This window comes from Mercurialis annua, linkage group LG8, assembly GCF_937616625.2.
Source record: "Mercurialis annua linkage group LG8, ddMerAnnu1.2, whole genome shotgun sequence".
Taxonomy (NCBI): Eukaryota; Viridiplantae; Streptophyta; class Magnoliopsida; order Malpighiales; family Euphorbiaceae; genus Mercurialis; species Mercurialis annua.
In genome coordinates this window covers 1854355-1879459 of record NC_065577.1, presented here as the reverse complement: position 1 = coordinate 1879459, position 25105 = coordinate 1854355, and the positions used below count along the sequence as shown (strand labels likewise).

Genomic DNA, 25105 nt, shown 5'->3' with positions numbered 1-25105 from the left:
ATTTTTTTGTTATTCATTCCAGCAGATGCAATGTAATGTTATTTCTTTCAATGCAAGTGGAATTAATAAGTTTTGTTTATGATGTTTTTGTTTCAGGTTTTGGGTTTTATACAGGGCTAAGCAAGATGGTCCTGTTGTGCTGGTAAGGATTGATTCTGTGGCTGACCCCTTTGTTAATTACTCACCCTTTTTACTTAAATTTGTTCTGTCTCTTTAGGGTTGGCGGCATCCTTGGGAGGGTCATGGTGACCATGGAGGCCATGGCAACGAACACTAGGTACTTTTCTTTCTGATGTTGAATTAATTTCATGATACATTACAATTACTTCTGCCCATGAATAGCTAGCCAAACAATGATGAGGTCGAATGAGGTAGTTAAGTCATTTCAGATAATTGTGTCTGCTATATGTCTATTATATTGTCGAACATGCCCTTTGTAGGTTTTTTTATAAATATCCTGAAAGGTAAACAAGATTCCTAAAGTATTGTTTGGAATGTCAAGAAGGTTTTGTTAATTGGTTGTTTTATTTTCTTATAAACTATAAAGACTCTTTAGAGTTTAAACCTAAGCTACATCAGATTTTATTTGTGTTCGTTTTAGATTATTGACTGTAAAATGAAGCGGACTCATTGTACTTGTATCTTTGCGGTTGCAGCCAGCAGTTGAAGAGCCAAGTAAGAAGTTTCCGCTAGTTCATCTTGGCCACTGCCACCCAGCGACAGATATGTTATTTTTTCCATTTCATGTGCTTAATAAAGTGATTGTCCAGTAAGATATTGCCATTTGCAGAATGTCATTAACGTAAGTCCCTTTTACGTTTTATTAACATGTGAGCATGTATCATCAACTTCAGTTTGTACTGTTTCGTCTTTCTACCCGAACATCAAATTTTGCCTGTAAATTGCAATGGAACTGAATATAGACAAAAGGTTATTATTGTTTTAGTTGCTTGTCTGTTTACTGTGAAGAATGGTATGTTAAGTTTGTTTTAACTGCTAAGTTGCAAAATGGTTCCGATCATATCCAGTATTTCGGTTATTTTCACCCCAAGCCCCCTGATATATCACCTGTCTTTTCAAAGTCCTTTTATTTCATTTAATTATCAGTAAATCCCTAGTTTTTAAATAAGCGGAACGAAAAGTCCTCTGCATAGACATGTTTAGTCCACTTAACTGTAAATAGTGGTAGGCATATAATTTAATTTTTAGGGTTGTAATATATTGTCATAAGCATGACAAATTAATGGAATAGGGAAAAAAAATCAAAATTAGAGTAAGTTTACAATATCAATAAAGTTTTAAAAAAATAAATTTAAACTTTATTCCAATTTTATAGATTAACAGCAATTTTAGTCAAATTTCATAAATTATATAATTGACATGTGATACAATGAATGAAAAATTAATTTGATTCTAGGATTTTTATGTATAAATGTTTTTAAATTAAAGTACAAATTTAATTTAATTCCAGGATCTATTAATTAATTAATAAAAATACTAAAAACATGTGTCAAATTAGTGAAATTGATTAAAATTAGAGTTAAACTTTAAAATAAACTAAAATTATGAAGATTTATCAAAAGTCTAAAAAATATATAATTTTTAGTGTTAGGTCATAAATTAATTAACCAAATGTCAAATTCATTTATAAGTCAACATAGATTTCCATACAAATGCTCCAATCCAAATCAATAAAGTATATGAAAATTGGGGCACAAATTAAAGGATCGAACACCTTAATGATAATTAACCAAATTTTTCGATTTAAATGAAAATATCCCAAATAGCTACAAAATTTAGCAACAACAATTAGAATTCATACTCAAACTTTAACTTGGAGAAACAATGGCTTTTTATCTTCACCATTATTAGTTGAAGAAGAAACCTTAAGGTTAGTCAAAGAATTAGGGTTTGTCATCTTCACAATGTAATCTCCATGGAAAAGTGAAGTTTCAAAGATTCCATTACTATCAGTCGTGCCTTCAATTGGCTTACCGCCCCATTCTCCTAATAGCTTATCGACGACATCTCCGGTAGGCAAATTCTTGAAATTGTTGTCGGTCAAACACATACGGTAGCATCCTGTCGAGCTCCATGCTGACCATAATACGATTCCGGCAACTTTCGGATGAGAATGTGCTTCTCTTAAAATTTGCTCCAAGTATTTTGCCTGTAAATTATAGGTACCATACTATTAGATATTATCCAATGGGTTAAAAAATTCTATGGTACCAAACATTTTACCCTTTGTTTCAATTTGATACCAAACTTACACTTTTATTTTAAGCGATGGTTTATCGTCAATTTTAATTTAATAAGATAATCGCAATGAATTATTTTTTAAGGACAAATTTTATAAACTCATATAAAGTAAAAAAAATCAATATAATCAAAACATTTTAGAAATGAGTTTAACGTGATGGATTAACTAATTAGTATATAAATATCAATTGATCACTACTTTAATATTGTGGCTTCGCCGCTATATATTGGTCAAATCGAACTGAACTAAAATATTTTTTAAAAATCAAATCAAACCAAATCAAACAAATCGATCAAGAAGATTTTTCAACTCAATTTATTTTTTAGTTACGGTCTATATTAAAAACTTCATTGAAATTTTTTATACTTAAAACCAAACAAAAAAAATCAAAGATTTATATATTAACAAACCAAATTGAACCAAAAAAATATTCAAACGAACCAAATTTGTCGATTCGATTTCAATTTTGATTCGGTTTTTATACATCTCTAAAGGATGCCTTATTATTTAAAAAAACATCTTGTCGTTTCAAATTACTTTATTTAAAACTAAAAATTTGATATTTAAACTAAAATAAAAACAAAAAATTCGATAATTAAATTAAAATAAAAACAAAAAACATAATTTTACCTGATCGGGGCCACTTTGAACATCAACTTCTGTAAGCCAAACAGCAGCATTTGTAGCAGCAAGAGTATCAATAGAAGCTCTAACATAAGGAATATTTGGAGTACTAAAATGAGATTCAAGTCCGATCCCCATTTTCAAAAGTCCATTTCCAGGATAGCCCTTAATCAAATTCAATTTTTGAATATAATTAGCCGGTGACGAAGCCCCCCCTCCACTATTCTCAATGGTATTATAGTCATTTAAAAACAATGTAGCGCCCCCATCTGCCTTGCTAGCCAAGTTATACAAAAATGAAGAAGCATTTTGCCCTAACTTGCTCTCAAAGTAATTATAATTCATGTTCTCATTCACCACATCCCAACCAATCAATTGTCCTTTATACTTGGTCATGACCGAATTTACCCGGTCGACAACGGCTTTATTTAAATCGGTCGGCGAAAGGGCGTTGACCCAACTTGGTTGACGGGTCGGATCGTCCCATAACACGTTATGGCCACGGACCGCGATATTGTTGCTCTTGGCGAATTGCATCATGGAATCGGGCACGGCGTAATCTATTTTGCCTCGGGTTATTTCCGTGCTGTACCATTTCATTTCGTTTTCGAAAACCGTAACGGTAAATCTTGAAGTGAACCATTTTTGATAAGGTGGATTTGAGAGAATGTTTTTGTTTATTGCACATCCGAATGGGAAGCTTACTTTCTTTTGTTCTATGGAGATTTTTGTATTTGGTAAAATGTTTCCCTGTTTATCCACTGCTTGAATTCTCACTTTTTCCTTGCGATTCTGCAACGATCATTTATTTTTATGACAAATTAGTACATCATAGGAGAAACATCATGAAAAAATTAAGAATTTTTCTACCTAATTATATCAAAAATTTACGCTATTATCAAAATATTTATGAATTTTTTTATCTATGTATATATATAAAAAAAATAGACTAACTAATTATAAAAGTAACTTAAATACTAAATTGAATCCTATTTATTTCTGAGTAATCCTTTAACATATTTTTATAACAACTTAGTCCATATATAGTTAAAGTAACTTCATGAAAAATTTAAGAGGTTCTCTATCTAATTTAATCAAATTTTAAAGTTAATATCATTTATTTATAGATATTGGCTAATTCGTCATAAAAGTTACTTAAGATACTAAAATATATCTTATTTTCACCCATTGGACTCTTCTTTTTTTTAATCTTTTACTTGGATATAATTGACATAAAATATAAAATTACTAAACTAACATTAAATTTTTTTATTCACAATATATTTATTAAATTTATTACAATTATATATATACTAATTGATTTTTTAAATTGTAAAATCATTTTTCATATGATCAAAGTGAGAAATTTTGATAAAATCTTAATACCTTTTCAATGCTTTGATCTTGATGAGATGTCCACTCTTGCTCAGTGAATGGCTGTAATGAGATGCTATCCACCCATATCTCAACTGATGTGTCATCACTCTACAGATATTAAATTAATATAAATCATATTGAAATGAATTAAACTTGTAATCGGTAATTTGAGTGGAAAATAATTGATTTTGTTTTTACCTCAAAATAGAGTTGGGCTGGGCCTGATTCATCTACAGTTAGCCCACCTTTAATCATGGACCAGCAACTGGGCTTAGCAATAACATCACCAGCAAATTGGTAACCGTTCTTTGTTTTGAATACAGCTTTTACTGTAGCACTTGCCCTGGTTACTTGTATCCATGCTGTAATTATCCAAATAGATTGATTAAATAATTAACCTATATTTTATAAAATTATATCCTAATATATGTTGTGAAAAAAGATATAAATAATTACCAAATTATAGTGTTTTTATAGATCGGTAATCGAATTTTAAATTTTTTTTCATTTTGATAATCATATATCCATTTTTCCAATGACGGAAAGTGATTAAATGATTTTCGGGGATATGTTTCTTATGCCGAAAACAAAAATTATGTGCCATAAAATATAGCTCGATAGTCTTAAAAATATAGCTAGTATTTTGTGACGGACTATGCAATTATGAATCCTCTCACAAATAAAAAAAAATTAGTGACGGAATCTATAATCTCATCGCGCATCCATCACAAATATGTTACGGTTTACATCTTCAAAGCCATAAAATGACTATTTATTATAGTGAACATAAATAAACGAAAAAACATTTAGTTACTTCCGTTGTCGGAAAAATAAATATTTTGCTATCGGAATGTATAAATGTTACCGGAAAATGTGTAAAACATGTCCTTCAGAAGAGAAACATCCTGAGAGAAGCTGTCATGTGAATTAACTCTATTATGAGCTACAATAAAATTGTTGCTTCTTAATTGTCTGTGCTCTACTGTTGAATTTCCAAATTTGGACCATCCTTTTAATCCATAATTCAACTCTGGATTCTTAATTATTCCTCCATTATATTGAGCTCTATGTGGTTCTGCCAAGCACTGAAAATTGAAAAACAAAAATTGAGATTAAATTAATTTAATTTAATTACTGATTGATTAATTAATAGAAATACATAGATAGTAATTGAAAAATTATTAAGAAAATAAAAATGTATTATTACCTCAACGGAAGCCGTGTGATCGTAAGGTAAAGCATAAGCATTAACTCCTGCAAAACAAATTATGTGTATGGTCAGTTTAGTACTTGTTCATGGGTCGGGTTTGGACGAATTTTAACCGGATAAGATTTTTTTGGATTTTACCTTAAAATAATGAAATTTGATTTTTTTTTACATGCAAGTTTAAGTTTGGTCTGAATTCGATATGAATCTAATATTTATGAGTTCAGTCTGAACCGGACAGACAGACATTCAGCATAGTGAACATTTCTAATTTTGTTCATATTGATCACTACATAGTTCAGCTAACATTGTTTTAGAAATACGTACACTAAAGAAATTATATTTTCATCAAAAGTTTCAGATTTGATTTTTCTATCCGATATAATAAAAATAAATAGAGGATCATTTCTCCATCTTAATTTAGTTGATATAGATGGATCAATTTCATACTTGATTATATCAAAATGGTATAAAAATGATACAATTATAAACTTTAGATTAATTGATTAATTTTAAGAAAATAGAGAATTGCAAAACAAACCTATTAGAAGAACAATGCACCATTGTAGCAGAGGCTGAAACATTTTTTTTTCCTCCAATCCTCAACCTCTCTTACACGAATCCTGTAAACAAAATTAAATCAATCATCAACTCATAATATATTTAAAAAACTTATGATCTTCCCAAAAAAAATTATACTATTTTATACTTCAATAAATAACAATTTATTATATTTCTAACTAATTAAATTATTTAAATTGTATGCAATTAAATTGAAAAATGCATATCAATTATGAATGTAAAATATACACTAAGTAAAAGTGAAATAGAAAGAAATTAGAGAGTTTGAGAATTTACCAACAATAAACAAAATTTGTGAGGCAAAGAGATTGAAAAATAATACCTAATAACTATATAATATGAGTTTATATATATGTGAGGACATGCATGAAAATTTATTAACAGTATCTTAATTCCTGGCGGACCCTAATTAACTTGATTAAAATTTAGTTGGGAAAGCTAACAATATGGTATATATGGTGCAAATCTCAATTAGAAAGAAATTTGGTTTTCTTATATAAGAAATAGAAATAAATAATATGTTGGTTTTAGATATTATGTTTCATTTAGGGAATGTTTTACATATATAGAAACTAAAATATTTTGATATATTATATGATTTTTACTCTTTAGAGCAATTCAATTTTGGGACATTTTTCTGGTTTGATTTGGCTAGATTTTCTCTGAATTAAATATGAGTATTAATGATAATTTTTTAGTGCTAGATAATATATTTTTATTAATCTGAAAATCTGTTTGGTTCAATGTGATAATTGAAATAAGAATAAAAATAGAAATAATTGATTTTATATTGTATTTAATTATATAATAGTGCCAAAAAGATAATTTTTTCTAAATCTAGCTAAACCTTGTAAAAATTGTGAATTCATTGAATTTGGTCAATTTGCTAGAATATTTTTGAGAATTAATTTAATATTTTTAAAAATTAAATTATGTGAATAATGTGGCATCACAATTGATAATTTTTCTTGTTTTTCAGTTTTCTAATACATGTGCACAATTAAATAAACTTTTTAAAAATCAAATAAATTTGTAACGAATTAAATTGAGATAGATCAATAACTCTTGAAAATTTTAAATATATGTATAAAAAGTTATATATTTTTTATTTTTCTATACCATTAAACCTAAATAAAGAATATAAAATAAAATGGATAGAAATCAAGTTAACTCCAATTGTTCTAATGGAAATGAATAATATTTCTTAATGAGAAATGAATATTAATGTATTAAGAGGGACCTAAGATCAAAGAAGGAGGTGAATCTACATCAATAATAAAAGAATAGGGTAATTGATTTTGATAATAGAAGAAGTGTGTTCTCTAATCTAGTGAGTAAACATGCAAAATAGAATAAAAATTAATTGGACGGTGGTTGTCCGATTAACTCTCTGATACTAATGTTAGTTTAAATTTTGAGCAGCGTTTTGAGTATATGGATGTCATTGTATTTTTAGGCGTACCTCAAACTCTTTATATAGTAGTTAAGAGAATATCTAATAGATTTCAAATAAGATTCTATTTAGCGCATTGTATTTGAATAGAAAAAAAAGTTACCTATTCAAAGAAAGTTTTAGTCAGGAATCACTTCCTGAATAAGTTCGTCTTTCTAAATTAGAGTTTGTATCGAATAGAAAAGAGATCATGTATCAGTTTTCTAGATATATTTCTGGCGATACGCTCTGACGACGGGCTTTCACCGAGTTCTCAATAAATCGGCTATTCTAGAAATTCGGGCGAATCTCCTTTTAATCTTCAAATTTGGCGAATCTCCTTTTGATCTTTAAATTTGGCGAATCTCATGAATTCGGCTGTAGGTATTATCAGGCTTTTGCCTTTTAGGCGAGTGCTAGGATTCTCCCGTAGGGATAGATCCTATACGACTTGGTTATATTATAGTTATGCTGGAATTCGGTTTTCATCAATAATATTTAAATTATCATTTTATTCGCTTAATTATTAAAACATATTTTATTTTATTGATTTTTTTTATGGTCTAAATTTTCAAAATTGTTAGTTTCTAGTCCATTTTTTGATTTTTTTTATTATAGTCACTTATAACAATTAAATTGAAAAAGATTAGAATTAAATATGCCTTTTATTTTAAAATTCTTGATGGTAAGATACAAATTACAACAATATAAAGTAATATAAAAGGTATATTTAAATTTTTTTTACACTCTAATTTGAATAAATAGTTATAATTGAAATTAAAAATTAGCTAAAATTAACAATTTTAAAAATAAATAAAAAAGTGAGAAATTCTTAAACGGTTAAAGCCTATTTTATTTTGGTGATTAAAAAGGTTTGGAGTTATTTGAATTAGACATTAGTCAAATAAAATAGAAACTGCTTTTGCAACACCGGTGTCCTTTGTGCCTTGATGGTCCTGGCCTTCCGTGCCTAACCATAAGGTTCAAGGTTCGAATGCTGGTATACAGAGGAAGAGAGAGAGAGAAGAAGAGAATATGAGGTATTTCAAAATACCTCTCTTTTTTATTTATTTATTTATTTATGTTTTTACATAAAAAAAAATTTGAGAGTGAGCCGAAATTTAGTTAAGTCAAATTAATTAGACTGATCGATCTATTTTAATTAATTCAGTTAATTTTTTTTATTTAATTTGATTAGTTTATTTAGTTCCATTTACTTAATAATTTGCTTACCGTTACAAAAATTTTAAATGTAAGCCTTTAGAAAAAAAAATTAAAAGACCTAATGCTAGTTCCTTCTTTTCGATTTATACTTTTAATATATTCATTTATTCACTTTTGATTAATTTACTTAATTTGAATGATTTGATTAATAAAATAAATTGACCGAGTTAATTTAATTTTGACTAAATTAGTCGATTTTTAACCGAACGGACCGTTTCTCCCCTATACAAAATATAGTTTTCATGAAATGCGATCCCATACAAAAAGCTAAGCAGCAACTAGCTCTTACCTTATCTTTATGAATTCTTCCAAAATTAATTAAACTACATATTTCTTCAGGAAATAAACATATTTGCATTTACATATAATGAAAAGTAATGCTATATTGGCATTAATCCTAAACCTAAGAAAAATACATGGAGGTGAAATAAAAGTGTAAATTTAAGCTTGAAGATATCCATTCTCTTCCATGTAAGAAATTACTTTTTCAGCCATTTCACCAGGGGAAGCATTTTCTCCACTGTCAAATTTCAGTGATATCTGTAAAAAAAAAGAAATTAAAACAAATAACTACAAATTCTTATTTGGCTATGCATGTTTGAAGCAGCATTTTCAAAACCGAATTGGGGATTGAATTGATATGACCAAAAATTATGGTTTATTCAAAACAATTTGTTATATAAAAATAAATATATTTATAGAAAGGAAATTGGACTATTTGTTCCTTTCCGTATTAATGTTTGAATTAAAATTGAAATATTTATGCGGCTTCTATTAAGGATTAATCCGCATATTATAAATTTAATTATAGACATAAAATCTAGTGTAGTAAATGGATTAAAAACTGGTAAATGAATCACATTTTGGCAAATATATAACGAATCATATAGTTTTTATGGTTATGATTTGAAGAAGTTGAACCTGAAATTTAGTTTTTGTGGAAAAATCTATGCTGATTGACCTTATTGACCAATCAGTCTGGTTTGATTCGGCTAAGTCTAAGTTTTTTTTTTGGTTTTTTTTTATCGTTTCGATTTAAACGGGATTAAAAATAATATTATAATCATGTAGACACATTTGTTTCCCAATAAAGGACAACTAAGATCAAAATCGAACGTTTATGCTAACCATGGAACATAAATTACCTCACAACGTAGTGGTGGTTCATAAGGATCATCAATGCCAGTAAAGCCTGTTAAAATAAAAAAATTATAATCAACAAAAAATTAATAAATCAATTTTACCATTCATTGTGTCACTATATTACACATAAATTAATGATTGTTAAATATATTCTAGATGTTTAATTTCTATGTTTAAAAATAATTTTAAAAATACTTAAATCATAATCTATCGTACAAAAAATATTTACTCGTTTTCTATCTGAACATTTTTCCTTTCAAGGTTTCCGTTTCGTGCAACATATAGTCGATAAGAACTCGTAACAAGGATTCGAAGTAAATACCTTTGATTTTGCCTGCACGAGCAAGCTTATAGAGCCCCTTGGGATCTCTAGACTCGCAAACTCGAAGAGGAACATCCATCAACACCTCGATGAAATCTCCGTCGGCTAAAATTTTGCGACAAGCGTCGCGATCCTTCCGGTATGGAGATATCAAACATGCAATGCATATAATTCCAGCATCTGCAAACAACTTCCCCACTTCCCCTATACATTAAAAACACGAACCCTAATCAATATTATATTTATTGAAAGATAATCAAACTAATCCAATTAATTTTAGGTCTAAATATTGCGTTTATTTTCTTTGAAATTCGAGACATGATCTTAAATCAAAATTATATTTGGAGTATTATGGTCTAACTGCACATTTAGAGGTGAGCAAATATTCGGTTTAATTAAAAATCGATTGTCGAAATCAAAACTGAATTAACCAAATAAAAAAAACACGTTAATTACTATTATTCCCGTAAATTTAAGTCGGAAAAGTGTTTTACCTTAAATTTTGTTAAAATGTCTATTAACTTTTAATTCCATACTACTAAAATAATTAAGTCAAATAGTTGAATTATAAGTTAATTATATTGACTTACCAACTCTACGAATATTCTCAACTCGATCTTCTGCTTTGAAACCAAGATCGCTATTAAGACCATGTCTAAGATTGTCTCCATCAAGAATGTAAGTCAGCTTTCCTCTTTGGTACAACATTTGACTCAATGCACATGCTACTGTGCTCTTGCCTGTACATAAATAAATTTATTTTTAATCATAAAGTAATTTTTAATATTAGGTAATTAAATTAAATTAGTGAAAAATTAATTAATGAGAATAAATAATTAATAACTAACCTGAACCACTGAGGCCTGTGATCCATATAACACAACCCTTTTGATTCAGCAAATTCTGTCTGCTATTTTTGTCAATTGAACATTCATGCCATTTTATGTTGGTTGAATTTCCAATTTGTGACAATGAGTTTTGAGTTTTCTCTGATCATAATAAAAAAAATGCAATTTAAAAAGTTAATTTAAATATACAATTGACTAGTAAACCAATTAGGTACAGCAATTAGTACTAAAATTCGATAGTCAAATTTTGAGTTTCGGGTAATATTTTATGCATAACAATCAAAATCTAATCGATATTTTTAATTATAAATCTTGAATTTAAATTTTATATGGCCATATCTATCTATTAAGAATGGACTTTAATCGTATGGTGAATGTAAGAGCGTGAGCTACAATCGACTTATTCGGTATGACGAATAATAAACGAGTTAAAATAATTCGTTGATGGAGAAATGCATGACTTCCTAATTTTTCATTTAAAAATCAGCAGACATTTTGCAATAAAATATGTAGCATGATAAATTTAAAGTAAATAAATGTGTTGAATATTCTATCTAGCAGAAATTGACAGGAAATTATTCAGTGACCTACTATTGTTTGTAAATTAAAGTTCAGGTGATAAAAAAAATGTGAAAATTAAAATTTTGATCGTATGCAAAAATATTTTTTATTGTGTAATTCGCACGGACTACTTCACGTTCGATAAATTAAAAAAATGGAATAAAAAACTGAAATATTATATTTATGAAAGTACCTGCATGCCCATTAGCTAAAATGGGTTTCTCTAAGGTTGAACCATCCGGAATCAGAGTCTTGACTAAGCCATTATGGGTGCCGACGGCGACGTTCATCGGCACAGTCTGCCGTGATCCGGAAGCTACCGCCTTAATTACCAAACCACTTCCTGATTTTTTCACGTTGCATGAAAAATTATTGCCGTCGACCAAACCGGAAAATCCAGGCAAAGATTTGAATCCAATAGTATTCATTTTTCAAATCAAGTATTTAACAATTAGTGAAAAAAATTTAATTTAAGGGTTTAATTAAAGGATATGATGGTTTAAAAAGAAGTTAAAGGATATGAATGTAGAGAATGTAATAATACGAAGGAGATGAAGTTGAGGGTTTATATAACAAAACGAAGAATTAGAAATGTCTAAGTATTAATTAATGTAATATGGAAAAATGGCAGCCAGAGAAGACCGTTGATCTTTGAATAGCTAAAAAATAAGTACATTAGATTAAAAAAATTTAAATTGGAATTTTCCTAATCTTTTCCTTTTTATGTATTACTCCCGCCACTTAATTAAGGATTTTTCTAGTTTTTTAAATGTGGAAAGGAGTGGAGTGCTTATTTTTTTTATATTAGTTTCATAAATTGAAAGGGGGATTTAAAACGTTTTTGAAGGAATTGATCTCACGATATTAATAGATTGTGGAACGCATATATCATTTGAGTTATAATATATCGCAAAATTATGTAGTTATGTTTTAGTAAACTAATATAATATTTCTAGTAATATTTATTAATCATAAATATAAAAGAAATAGTCAATTTTAATTTATTATCATACTCTTTTACTGAACCAAATGTGTTACATATAATTTTTTTTAATTTTATTCTCATTATCTTCTATTCTCATTCTTATTGTTATTATTTTAAACTAAGTCTAACACATTCAATATTAATACTTTATGACATTTTAGTTAATATAATAGTAATTTTTTTATGTAAAAATTAAAATCAAAAGCTAAATGTAAATATATTCATGATAAAGTAGTTTATATTTTTTATTACATGCCTGTTAAAAAAGATAAATACTTGTGTGAATTCCATGTAAAATTGTAAACCATCCATTAAAATCATTACACGTGGCATTGCTAAATGTTATATTCAGTTAATAAATATCACATTAATTGATTGAATGTGATATTCAAATTTCAAGCCGAATAAATAACATTGAATATTTATCTTCAATGCGTCCGAATAAACTAGAAAAATGTTTTATGATTCGACAGTTTTAAAGAAAATAAACAGTGTCATAATAAAAATAAATTAATTAATTATATCCGCTCTTTTAATGTCATCTTAAAGATAGATAAAACCACAGCAGAATTCGTTGTTTAGATTGTATAATTCCAATTTAATTATGAAACATTCTAAAATGTTATGAGGAAACTTATTCATATGACAATTTTTGTTTTTGAGAAGTTATGACACTAGAATTTCAAATTAGTACGTATTGCAATGCAAGTTTCACGTGTTAGTCAATTTATTTATTTATCAGATTATTTCACACGTAAAATTTAATAAAATTACAAAATATATATATTTGAACCTTATTTTTTATTAAAAAAATTATTATTTAATAAGTAAGCATTCAATAAATTTTAAATTCCAATTATATTGTACATATAATTTTATCTGACTCTAATTTAAATTAATTTGATTTTAAATTAATGATATAATTCAGTGTTCAAATAAAGAAAATATTTATATCATTATTCCACAAGTCATTTACAACTAATTGGAGCATTTCCAATGTAGAAAATCAAATATATACACAAATCCCATTCACACTGCATTCAAAGATACAATGAACAAAGAAACCACCACTAGCCACTAGGGGTTTGCAAAAAACCTATAGAAACCAAGAAATTAAACTGAACAAATAAATTTATAATATGATAATAAAAATTCGAACACTCAGTTGATTTTGATTTTAAATATTTTTGGTTATATTTTAATAAATCAATCAAAAATAACCAAATCAAATAAAAAAAACGACCATATTTGGTTTTTTTTTTGCCGGAAAAATAAACTTCATTGATTAAAATAAACGACTTATAAAAGTCTCGAATCTAGCCACACCATTTGTGCTAGTGGGTTATTACAAAATGCATTATCTCTAAGGTCACAATTTACATCCACCATAGCTCCATTCTGCATTGCTTCAATCAGCCCTTTGGCATCGCCCTCAAACACAGCGCTACTGAGTCGTAATCTTCTGGCTAGATAGATACTTTCTCGCAAAGCATGAGCTTTAATAAGAGCCGGTGAATCCACATGGTTAACTTTAAAGGCAAAAGAGCTGATCACTCTCCCTGCTTCGTCTCTCGCTACGCACGCTCGTGCCCCGGAATTCAATTCTTTCACAAAAGTTCCATCAAAATTAATTTTGATTGTATTTATCGGAGGAGGAGTCCAGGCTGCTGTACTACCATCGTTCGTCTGACCCTGAACTTTCAATTTTATTCAATTTGTCATGAAACACAGGATTTCGTTTCAATTATGTCCTATTACACAATTTTGCTTATGTGGCGCTGATGTGTGACATGCCACATCAGCGTTACGTAGACGCCACATCAGCAAAATCGCGTAGTTGGACATTATTGATCATGACAAATTGGATAAAATTGAAATGTTTATACTTTTTGTGATTTTTTTTAAATATTTGACATTTTTAGTGATTTGGTCTTTAAAAAGTTTCGTGCAATGGATGAGAATTTCGATTTGATATAGTTGGATATGAATTTCGAACCAAACACACTACTATTCACAATTATAATACTGGAAAGTTCTTACCTAGATCCGGTTTATGAAAAATTCACGGACCTATCCAATGAGATATTAGAGAAATGAGAAAAAAAAGAAAATAATAAGAAGAGAGAGAAAATTATGTTAAATTTTCTAACACCTCGTTCGATAGGTGCATGGAAAATTCATGGACCGGGACTAGATAAGAATCTCCTTATAATACTATATGACATTCTTAAGTATATGTCCCACTTATACAATTTAATAAATCATTCAAAAATAAAAGTTATTTAATAAAGATTTTTATTGACCGATAAAAAATATACCAATTTAATAAGATGTCTCGGAATTCTAGTCATATATATATTGAATGTATAATTTTATCCAACTCAATTTTAAATTAATTGATATTAGTATAAAAATAAAATATTGAATAGTTAAACAAGAAAAATGTATTTAATTACATCACAAGTTGGCTAATTTCCAACTTAAAAAAATTCAAATCTATGTACCTATATTCTATTCACATGTATACAAAGACACAATGAACAAAGAACCACCACAAAAACAGTTCTTGTATTATATTTTTCAAACGTCAAGTTAAGGAAATAATTATTACCATTAGGAACTTATAAGATTATAAAATATAATTAAAAAAATGAAGGGATCTTTGACTACAATTATTTCAACTATCCAGTATGATTATTATATTAATAATTCGGATTCAAGCCATATAAATCACATGACCGCCAAAAAGAATTCCTACCAATTTTTACTTCTATATTTTAATGCAACTTGACTTTTTTATGTGTCCACGTTGGTTAGTTGCATTATGCATGCATGTATAAAATTAAGGATTTTTTTTTCTGATTAAACCCATTTAAAGATTTTGTAATATAATTATTTTTGTTTATCCGATTCTCATAAATTAATTGGAACTCATCAGTACTTTTTTTTTCAGTTAATATGTCCTTAATTATAGCCACACACTATTAATTAGTAACGTTTATAATGTATATACCAGCATCCAACAATTAATTTACATGTCATTTAAGGCCAAGTTAAAGCACAATTTAATGAAAAAAAATTATAATTTAAATCGCAATCGATTTCTAAGGACTAGATAGAAAAAATTGTAGGTAGACTTAGTCCACAACGTCATCCGAGAACTAATTAAACCTATCACATTATGACACATTAAAATAATGTTATTATCGTAATAATAATATTTAAAAGTGTAAAAAAGTAATAAATAAAATTACGATAGTGTCACTATTTTAATGACCTGTCATAATGTGATATGTTATTCCACAGATAATGTGATAGACTGAATTTATCTTAAAATCTCTGGGACTACATGAATAAAAATTGGATAATATACTCTAGATGTGTATGTTTTGCCTTTAAAGTAAAGGCAAAATGATTTTGAAATCTCTGTCCTCTATTACCATTGTTAAGAAAGTTCCTTTCCTGAAAATTTTATCTTTTTAGCCCCGGTATTTGACTAATTCTTGATTTTAATGCCTTTAATTGAACAAAATCCAACATGTACGTTTTACGTACGTTATGTGAGAGTGTAAAAAAAATAGTCATAATTTGTTTAACTTTTAATATCCGTAAACAATGAATAAAATACGCATAAAATAAAAAGATTGTTAACTGAACTTTTCCTTTTCTTTTTCACTTCGTCATCTTCTACATTTAATCTTCTTCACTGCTCAGCCAATTTTGCCCGGCCAATCTGCACCTCAAATTACAGTTAGTTCAATTTCAAACTTTGGCAATCCCCATTTGTTGTTTTATTTGTTAATTCTACATTTGAGCTCACATTGGAATACCGAGTCTTTAAATTGATGCCACATAGATCTCCATATACGGAAGGAACGCCACGTTATATTTTTCTGTTAATTGACGGAGAGTACAACGTATTTGTTGAATTACATCCAACTAAAGGCATTAAATCAGAAAATAAAAAAAATAGGGGGGGCAAAAAAGTTAAATTTTTTTAAATAAAGACTCCGAACAAAAAAAAATACATGGAACTCAAGTTGAGTTTTGCCTAAGGTAAATAAAGATTTATGGTATAGTCATGTTGACCTGATGGTTGGTGACTTGATTCTGCTGGCTTGACTAATTGATTTAAGTACTTAAAAAAAGAACAATTAACTTGACTTAATTTGTCAAAATGTCATTTTAATTGTATGAAATGTTAATTAAGTTGGCAGCAGCAGTATTTTTTTTTTCCAAAGGAATCTATTAATTTCAAAAATTTGACACAATAACTTCGAGTTTTTTTAATCACAACTTTGATTTTTAAAATGATGCCAAGAAAAAAAACTATCTTTTCATATATTTTTATTTTGATGTAATGTCCACTAATATGGATGTCATATGGCATAATATTTTGTTTTATTGGAAATAAATAATAAATTTGTATTTGAAAAATTTAATATGACAAAAATATAAAAACTGATGTGTGAATGACACGCGTTGTAAATTTATAAAGGTTCAAATTAATAATCAATCCAAATATGAGAAATCAAATTGTAAATTAGCCATTTAAATTAGTGGTAATTTTTCAAAATACATGTTTTGCTATTTTATTTACAACTTTACATTACAAGTTTTGACTTTTCTTTTCTGACTTTTTTCATTTACGAAAAATACCTTTTTTTAAAAAAAAAATTCATAAATACCTTTGTGGGTTTTCAATTTCGGTTTTCGGTTTTTTCGGTTCGGTCAACCGAACCGACCGAACCGACCGACATTTTTTTTATATAGTGTAAGATTAGTGTATATATAGTGTTAATTTTTATTTTTGATAGATTTTTTTCCTGGAATTTTTTATTTATTTTTTATAGTGTAACAGTAGTGTATATATAGTGTTTTTATGGTGTTTATATAGTGTATATATAGTGTATAAGCAGTGTATAAGTAGTGTATTTATGGCATTTTGTAGTGTTTTTTGTGATTTAACCATGAAACACTGCAAATACACCATAAACACTACAAATACACCATAAACACTGTAAATGCACCGGAAATATACTAAAAACGGCAGAAATACACCATTAATACACCAAAAATACACTAAAACGTAAAGATATTATAAAATTATTATAAATGCACTATAAATCAATATTTTCTTTACAAAATCATTAGCAATAAACAAATTTATGAATAAGAGAAGACAAAATAAATAATTATATGCATAATAGAACAATTTTATAAACAAAAAAATATAGATCTACAATAATTTATTTACAAAATATTTAAATCATTAAAAAAAACCTAAAAAATTACACAAATCTAAAAACGAGTCGAGAAATTTATAGCGCGAACGGAAAAGACGAACGGACTAGCGCGAACGGAAAAAACGAACGAAAAAACGACCGGAAACGACGAAAAATCCATTGGAAGTAGACGAACGGAAGCACGACCGGAAAGACGAACGGAAAAGTAATCGAAGGAGATAAATCGAAAATCAAAGAAGAAAAGAAGTAGAAAAGAAGAGAGAAGAAGCGAGAGAAGAGAGAGAATAGAGAAAAAAAGTGGTTATGTAAAAATTTAATCTAAAATGAGATAAAACTTCTTTATATACTGGGTATTTTTGCTAAATAAGTTAGCTTATTAGGTAATGTAGGATAAGAGAAAAAATGGGCCAAAAATACTTTGCCCAAAACAAGCATTTGGAAAATAATCCCTTTAAATTACTCAATTGACCTAGTAAATTTTATATATATGTATATGATGTTGCATGTGAGAGTAAAACATTTCAAATTATAATTAACATAACTCAATTAAAATTAGAAAATATCAATTGCGTTATAATCCGTTTACCTCTATTTATTTTTACATTAATCCGTTTACCTCGCTAGTCATAGGAAAGACTTTGACATTTTTAAAATTGAACTAGCAATTGGATTCTTTTATTTTTCAAAGATCTAAATTAGATTCAATCATGGAGGCATAATTTTTGACTTTTTCTAAGCAGAAATCTAAGAATAGTTATAAGGTTGATGTTTTAATTATTATTTTATCCTAATAAATTAGTTTATTAATATTATATGTGCTTTGAAATTGCACATTGAACTCGATGGAAATTACTTTGCTCCACTCATTATTTTCCTTAAATATCAAAAACTTTTTTTCTATCAAGCAACCAAATGAATTTTTTATTATCTATAATACTGCTTTACTTTATACATCTGACATCACTAAAAAAATTAAAAATATATATTCTAATATTAATATTATATACATAAAAGTTACATTTAAACAAAAAAAAACATTTTTTACTTGATTAGAAACTTGAAATGGAGACATGAGCTTCTGACTAATTAAGTACAAATACATTAATTCGTCCTTCTTGCTCTATTTCGAATTCGTCCTTCTTGCTCTATTTCGAATAGAGTTTCAGTTGGTTTTCTTCTGAAAATAAAAAAATTAACTTTTTTCTCTATCTAGAAATATGTCTATCATTAGAAACGATAACATTTTTCCGAAGATTGTTAAAAAACAACAACTAAAAACTCCTTAATTAAGAGGACGGAAATCTAAGTAATTTTGTCCACGCTTAGTGCTATTTTTAAAAATTTGGAGGATTTTTAGCAACTTTTAAAACATTGAAGGCCTATGTGGCTAAGGAAAAAAAAAGACTTATGTATTCTTTTAATAATTTAGATTACCTTTAAAAAGCAAATTAATATGAAATTTAAGGACAATAAACTCTTTTTCTGAAAAATATAATAAATCATACAACAAATACTCTTTAAAAAAAAATGCTCAAATCCCATACAGCTTATATCAAAGGCAATAAAACAAACATGGCTGTTTTTTTAGAGAAAGGGTCAAATATTCCCTTAAATTTGAGCTTAGAATCATCTATATCCTCATAATTTGAAAATATGTACGTATGTCTTTAACATTTTCAAATAAACTTATATAGGTCACTAACGTTTTTCCTAATCATATATGTTCCTAACCATATTAAGTATGACGGCTAAATAAACCAATTTAAAAACATTAGGGGTATGTATACACCTTTTCAAATTATAAGGGCATAAATGATCCTGAATCCAAAAATTAGGGGCATATATAACCCTTATTCCGTTTTCTTTCAAACTTATTGGGCCTTAAAGGCCCATCCTTTACTTCTCAGCTTTTACAGTTCATATATAAACCAACGAATCTAATTTTTCCCTCTTTTTTTTTTCTTTCTCCTTCTCAAAGAAGCACAGAGAGATGGAGAACACTGAAGCGACGTCGTCCGGAGAAAATAATCCAAAACCATGGCAATCTTATCACACTGTCTACACTAATGCTAAAGCTGGTAAATTTCAATTCCCAATTTTTTGAACTTTTGATTGTCAATTCACAACTCAGCACCATTTTTAATCTAAAATTAGGGTTTGACACTGTAATTTGAGTAATCAGATTGATTGATAGATTGATTATGTTTAGTAATTAAGTTAATTATTATTGTTTTAAGGTATGGAGGGAGTGGATAAGGAGAAAGTTCAAAGAATTGTATATGAAATGAGTAAAGGTTCAAAGTATTTTCAGAATGAGGAAAAGAAAGAAGCTTTTATGAGACAAAAGATTGAAAATATGCGGGTGCAATGCGCGAAACTAGCTCCGGCCAATCTGGCTCATTTTCAGACGGTAAGTTGTTTCTTATAATATTGGCTTAACTGAAAGTAAGGGCACGCAGAAACCAAACTAGATCGAAAAACCAAACGGAGACAAACTGAAGTTTGTTGTTTGGTTCGGTTGTTCGGTGAAAACGGTCTGGTTCGGTGAGTAAGTTAGAGAAATTTGGAGTTTGGTTAACGGTTCGGTTAGGTTTGTAAAATCGAAATAACCAAAAAACCGACGAACTGAACTTTTCAAAATTAAGGATTTTTTTTTGATTTTGCATCTAAATTTCAGGGCGTTTTTGTTATTTTACCTAAAATTTTAAAGTTTTAATTTGATTTTGTGTACAAGTCCAAACCGAATATAAACACCAAACTGAACCAACTGAAAAGTTTGGTCATAGAAATATTGTTGTTTGGTTAAAAAAATTACGGTTCGGTCAACCATTCAGAAAATTTTGGCACCATCAGTTTCGGTCGATTCTAAACTGAACCGATCGACGCTCACCCCTAATTGAAAGAGTGATTACTGATTAGTGATTAGGGTTTGCTTTGATTTTATGTTGTTTTGAGGTTTTCATTTCGTGTGAGTTTGTTGCAATTTTTGTGTTTATGGTGTTTTCAGGTTGCTGATAGGAAAATTTCGGAGCTAGAAGTTACACGCGATCTTTCTAGGATTTGGTTGCATGTAGATATGGATGCCTTTTATGCTGCTGTTGAAACGTTAAGTAATCCTTCTTTGAAGGGAAAGCCAATGGCTGTTGGTGGCTTGTCTATGCTTTCAACTGCTAATTATGAGGTTTGCATAGTTTACTCTAATTTTAAAATGAGGGTAATGAGTCTAGATTGTAAATTTTAATATGCTGAAACAGTTATTAGAAATGTTGTAGGCACGGAGATTTGGGGTTAGGGCCGCGATGCCTGGTTTCATTGCGCGTAAATTATGTCCAGAGTTGATTTTAGTTCCGACTGATTTCAAGAAGTATATTCATTACAGTGATTTAACAAGAAAAGGTTGGTCATTTTTTGTTAAGTTTCTAAGGCATGTTATTGTAAATTTTCTGATCTGCAAATCTTTATACATGTTTTACTTTGAAGTTTTCCAGAAATATGATCCCCATTTCATGGCCGCTAGTTTGGATGAAGCATATCTTGATATAACTGATGTCTGTAGAGATAGGGGCACTACTGGTGGAGAAGTATGTTCAGCATATTCTTCTTTGTCCATGTGGAATTATTTGTCATCATAGCATTGATATTCCCTTTTTTTCTCTGTCAAGATCGCTGAAGAGCTCAGAAACAGTGTGTATCAAGAGACTGGTCTAACATGTAGTGCTGGGGTTGCCGCAAATCAATTGCTTGCAAAGGTTCTGCCAGTAGCTTTCTTTCTAAGATTGTTGCAATTTTTGATTATGTTTCATGAACATAATGACGCTTTGCATATCCTCAATTTCTTAAATTGTAAGAGAAAAGAGTTAATAAATGACAGTCACAGTCCAATAAATTACGTATTTTGTTTCCTGTTATTCTGGCATTCATTATTCTTGCTTGAAAGAGGAAGTGGCACCATCGTCATAGAGCTAAACCGCTAAATGCTTTTAATTTTACTTGTTTTAGCATGCATACTAGTTACTCCAGAAAACAATTTAAAATACGTTGAAGAACTATAAAAGTTTTCCAGACTTTTCTCAAATTCTTATGCAGCTGACTGCATTTTCATCCACAGGTTTGCTCAGATATTAATAAGCCGAATGGACAATTTGTTCTACCAAATGATCGGACAGCCATCGTAACATTTATATCCTCCCTCCCTATAAGAAAGGTATATTTACAATAACTTATCTGCTTAAGGGAATTGCATCACAGTAAATACGAGAGAAACAATATTTAAAATGTAATTGTCTAAATTTGAGCACTTAATTGAACTCTATGCAGATTGGAGGCATCGGTAAGGTCACTGAACATATTCTGACGGATGTCTTAGGAATAAAAACATGTGAGGATCTGCTGCAAAAGGGTGGATTCCTCTGTGCACTGTTTTCTCAATCAACAGCAGGTCGGTGCATTCCTTTAAGTAAAACTCAACTTTTTTCGTGGTTGTTTGTAACCTCTTTAATCCTGATTTTTTTATATATATTTTTGATAATGTTAGCCTCCTAGCAAATGCAATATTTAGCCGATAGATACATGAAGAGAAGATAAACTGAGTCGTTGAATTAGTATATATAAAACATGACGACACAGCATTTGAATAATCAAGCGGCTGTTATTTAGGCCTCACATCTGGTGCGACAAGTGCATTTTATATATTTGAAATGGCTGGATAATATACAGTTATGCATGCACCTCTCCTCCTTCAAAAGGAATTGGGATTGTCTTTATCACCTGATTCTATGGTTATATTTTAGTGCAGATTTTTTCCTCTCTGTGGGACTGGGGCTTGGGAGGACAGATACACCTCAAGCCAAGTTTAGAAAAAGTATAAGTAATGAGAGAACTTTTTCTGCCACAGACAATGAGGCATTTCTTTATCAGAAATTAGGCAAGTGATTGTTGATTGGTTATTTGTATCATTCAGAGAATTTATGGTTGTGTATTTCCTTAAGACAAAATGGTCACCCATCTCTGGCTTTTTGCATGTCATATTTGTCTGACTTTGATGCAGGGATGTAGTAATATACTTCTTGGTGTCAATACTAAAAATAACTTATCATTAGGTTTTGCTTAACATTATTAGAATTATCTAGAAAAATTAACTAGTTTTCTTTTGAATTGCAGCTGAAATTGCAGAGATGCTATCTTCTGATATGCAAAAAGAAGGGCTTCATGGTAGGACATTGACTCTCAAATTGAAAACCGCATCCTTTGAGGTAGTTTTGGATACTTTATTGCTGTTCTTTAAACAAGAGTGTAAAATGATGAGTTAGAGTGTTCGAATCAGTAATTAATGATCTTTAGTGAACTCTCTTGTAATTTTTTAATATTATTTCCTCCAATCCTTCTTTTTCTAGCTATGATTCTTCGCCCTTCACGTTCAGAAACTAATGACATTTTTTATTCTTTAGATACGAAGCAGAGCTGTGACTTTACAAAAATATATTTGTTCAAGTGAAGACATATTGAAACATGCTTCGAAGCTGCTAAAGGCTGAACTTCCCGTCTCTTTAAGACTGATAGGTATGTGTTTTGGTCCGAGACGTAGTATCAGATTCGATATACGAATTTCTGTGCTTATCTGGGTTCCATAGCACGCCTTTTAACAGATTCATAAATTGACAAAAATGTTTCTGTCGCTGTTGTTAGGCTTACGGGTGTCTCATTTTAGTGAAGACAAGGCTGAGGCTCTATCTGATCCAACACAAAAAACTCTGATGAACTTCATTGTAACTGGCGATGCATCTAGAAAAAATATAATGGGTCGAAGCTCGTTGGCTTCAGATTGTAGCGATCAGCCCTTCACAGATGACATAGAAACTGCCTTTTCTACCGACAGTCGTGAGATTCAACATGATGAAACTAGAGATTCATTAAATGTACAGGATTTGGATGGTCATAACTGCACAATCAGTAGTAACATAGAAGTAAGCATCATTCTCAAGCATACAATAGTATCATCAATCTTATTTTCTTTGATGTTTAGCTTTATCGTGCTTTTCGGTTGTGGCTAGGTGAATACTAGGGATACGGTAAGATGTAACACAGAATTTACTTCGCCTGAGCATACTGATGGGAGAAATGCGGACACGAGCAATGAGGCTGTCTTACCCAAATGCAAAAATGAACTCTTTTGGATTGATGACTACAAATGTTCATTTTGCGGAATTGAAATGCCACCAGATTTTGTTGCGGAAAGGCAAGAACATTCTGATTTTCATTTCGCCGAGAGGCTTCAGAATGAGGAGTCTAGCATCAATACTAGAACTTCTATCCCGAGGCAAAGGTAGTCTGCTCATCTATCATCTAAACTAAGCGAGTCTTCACGTTAGCAATTTTTCTCTTCATATTTATATAGTGTGCATACGATCTTATTTCTTACAATTCTTTCTGTATTTTTTTTCAATATAATGAGAGTGACATCTTCAGGTTAGTAAGCAAGACCGACGCCTCTGGCCAAAGCACACAGAAGAAGGCCAAGCTGTCCCGGGATAAAAGTCATATTTCCATCGATATGTTCTTTACAAAGAGCAATCAGAATTTCTAGTATTCTTATCATGCGTATTTATAAGTCTTTGTACATAAAGTATAGGCATGTATACCATATTAAAAACATAACCTTTGTTTCTAATTATATATGCCAATTCATTAGCTGCCATGTTGTAATTGTAATTTTTAGTTCAAACACTTAATAAAAGCTTCAGGCTGTTTGTGTAGCTAGTCGACACAAGTTATGTTAAATGTAAAGAAGCCTCGATTTTGCCACAATTTTCGGAAGAAACTGGATAAAAAAAAGGTTTAAGAGTTAAATTTTATCTTTTGATCGAGTTGACTAATGGAAAAATTAATAGACGGGTGTAGATGTATAATATATCAAAATATGAAAAGTGCCATTATAATGGATTTATAAAAATTAAACTCATGGAGTTTCAGTAGTTAATCTGTTCTTTTTATTGTAGCAAAAGGTCATTACGTTATGTATTTGGTATTCCTCATGAACAATTAATTCATATTTCATCAATTTAATCAAATATAAATAATATTTTTTATTTCACATCAATTGATCTTCAATTTGTATAAAATAAATGCATTCGGAGATCATATTGATCCAATTTGATTGTTAATTGACCTGAATAATAAAAATATATTATTCAAGATTAATTTAAAAATAAAGAAATATTTTTATTTTTAATTAATTAAAATAAATAAATTAATAATTCTTCTTTTGTTTTTCCTCCCTTCTTTAAAAATATTA

The 25105-nt window shown here is 29.1% G+C and overlaps 3 protein-coding genes across 6 annotated transcripts; 1 reads left to right on the top strand and 2 right to left on the bottom strand.

The window, feature by feature from the left end:
* Positions 1-1717: 1717 nt before the first annotated feature.
* LOC126660338 (endo-1,4-beta-xylanase 4-like) lies at positions 1718-6055 on the bottom strand. Its single transcript, XM_050353797.2, has 7 exons — positions 6013-6055; positions 5472-5518; positions 5130-5349; positions 4463-4626; positions 4274-4372; positions 2894-3679; positions 1718-2170 (listed from the first exon to the last, which is right to left on the bottom strand). The coding sequence occupies exons 1-7, from the start codon at positions 6053-6055 to the stop codon at positions 1823-1825; spliced, it is 1707 nt and encodes a 568-aa protein (XP_050209754.1). The 3' UTR covers positions 1718-1822.
* A 2912-nt stretch (positions 6056-8967) lies between these two features.
* On the bottom strand, positions 8968-12116 carry LOC126660342 (adenylyl-sulfate kinase 3-like). The gene is made up of 6 exons (XM_050353803.2): positions 11777-12116; positions 11023-11163; positions 10765-10914; positions 10175-10378; positions 9855-9901; positions 8968-9249 (listed from the first exon to the last, which is right to left on the bottom strand). The coding sequence occupies exons 1-6, from the start codon at positions 12009-12011 to the stop codon at positions 9151-9153; spliced, it is 876 nt and encodes a 291-aa protein (XP_050209760.1). The 5' UTR covers positions 12012-12116; the 3' UTR covers positions 8968-9150.
* Positions 12117-19761: 7645 nt separating this feature from the next.
* Positions 19762-24591, top strand: LOC126660336 (DNA polymerase kappa). 4 transcript variants are annotated; one of them, XM_050353794.2, is made up of 14 exons: positions 19765-19892; positions 20052-20224; positions 20822-20995; positions 21087-21210; positions 21295-21395; positions 21477-21563; positions 21923-22018; positions 22132-22252; positions 22610-22738; positions 22975-23066; positions 23262-23373; positions 23500-23777; positions 23865-24136; positions 24280-24591. In XM_050353794.2, exons 1-14 carry the CDS (start codon positions 19805-19807, stop codon positions 24395-24397), a joined length of 1965 nt encoding a protein of 654 aa, XP_050209751.1. In that variant the 5' UTR covers positions 19765-19804; the 3' UTR covers positions 24398-24591. The 4 variants fall into 4 exon arrangements, with proteins under 4 accessions (XP_055959931.1, XP_050209750.1, XP_050209751.1 ...); XM_056103956.1 differs by having other exon boundaries at positions 19762-19892; positions 21087-21395; positions 24266-24322; XM_050353793.2 differs by having other exon boundaries at positions 19763-19892; positions 21087-21395.
* The last annotated feature ends 514 nt before the right edge of the window (positions 24592-25105 follow it).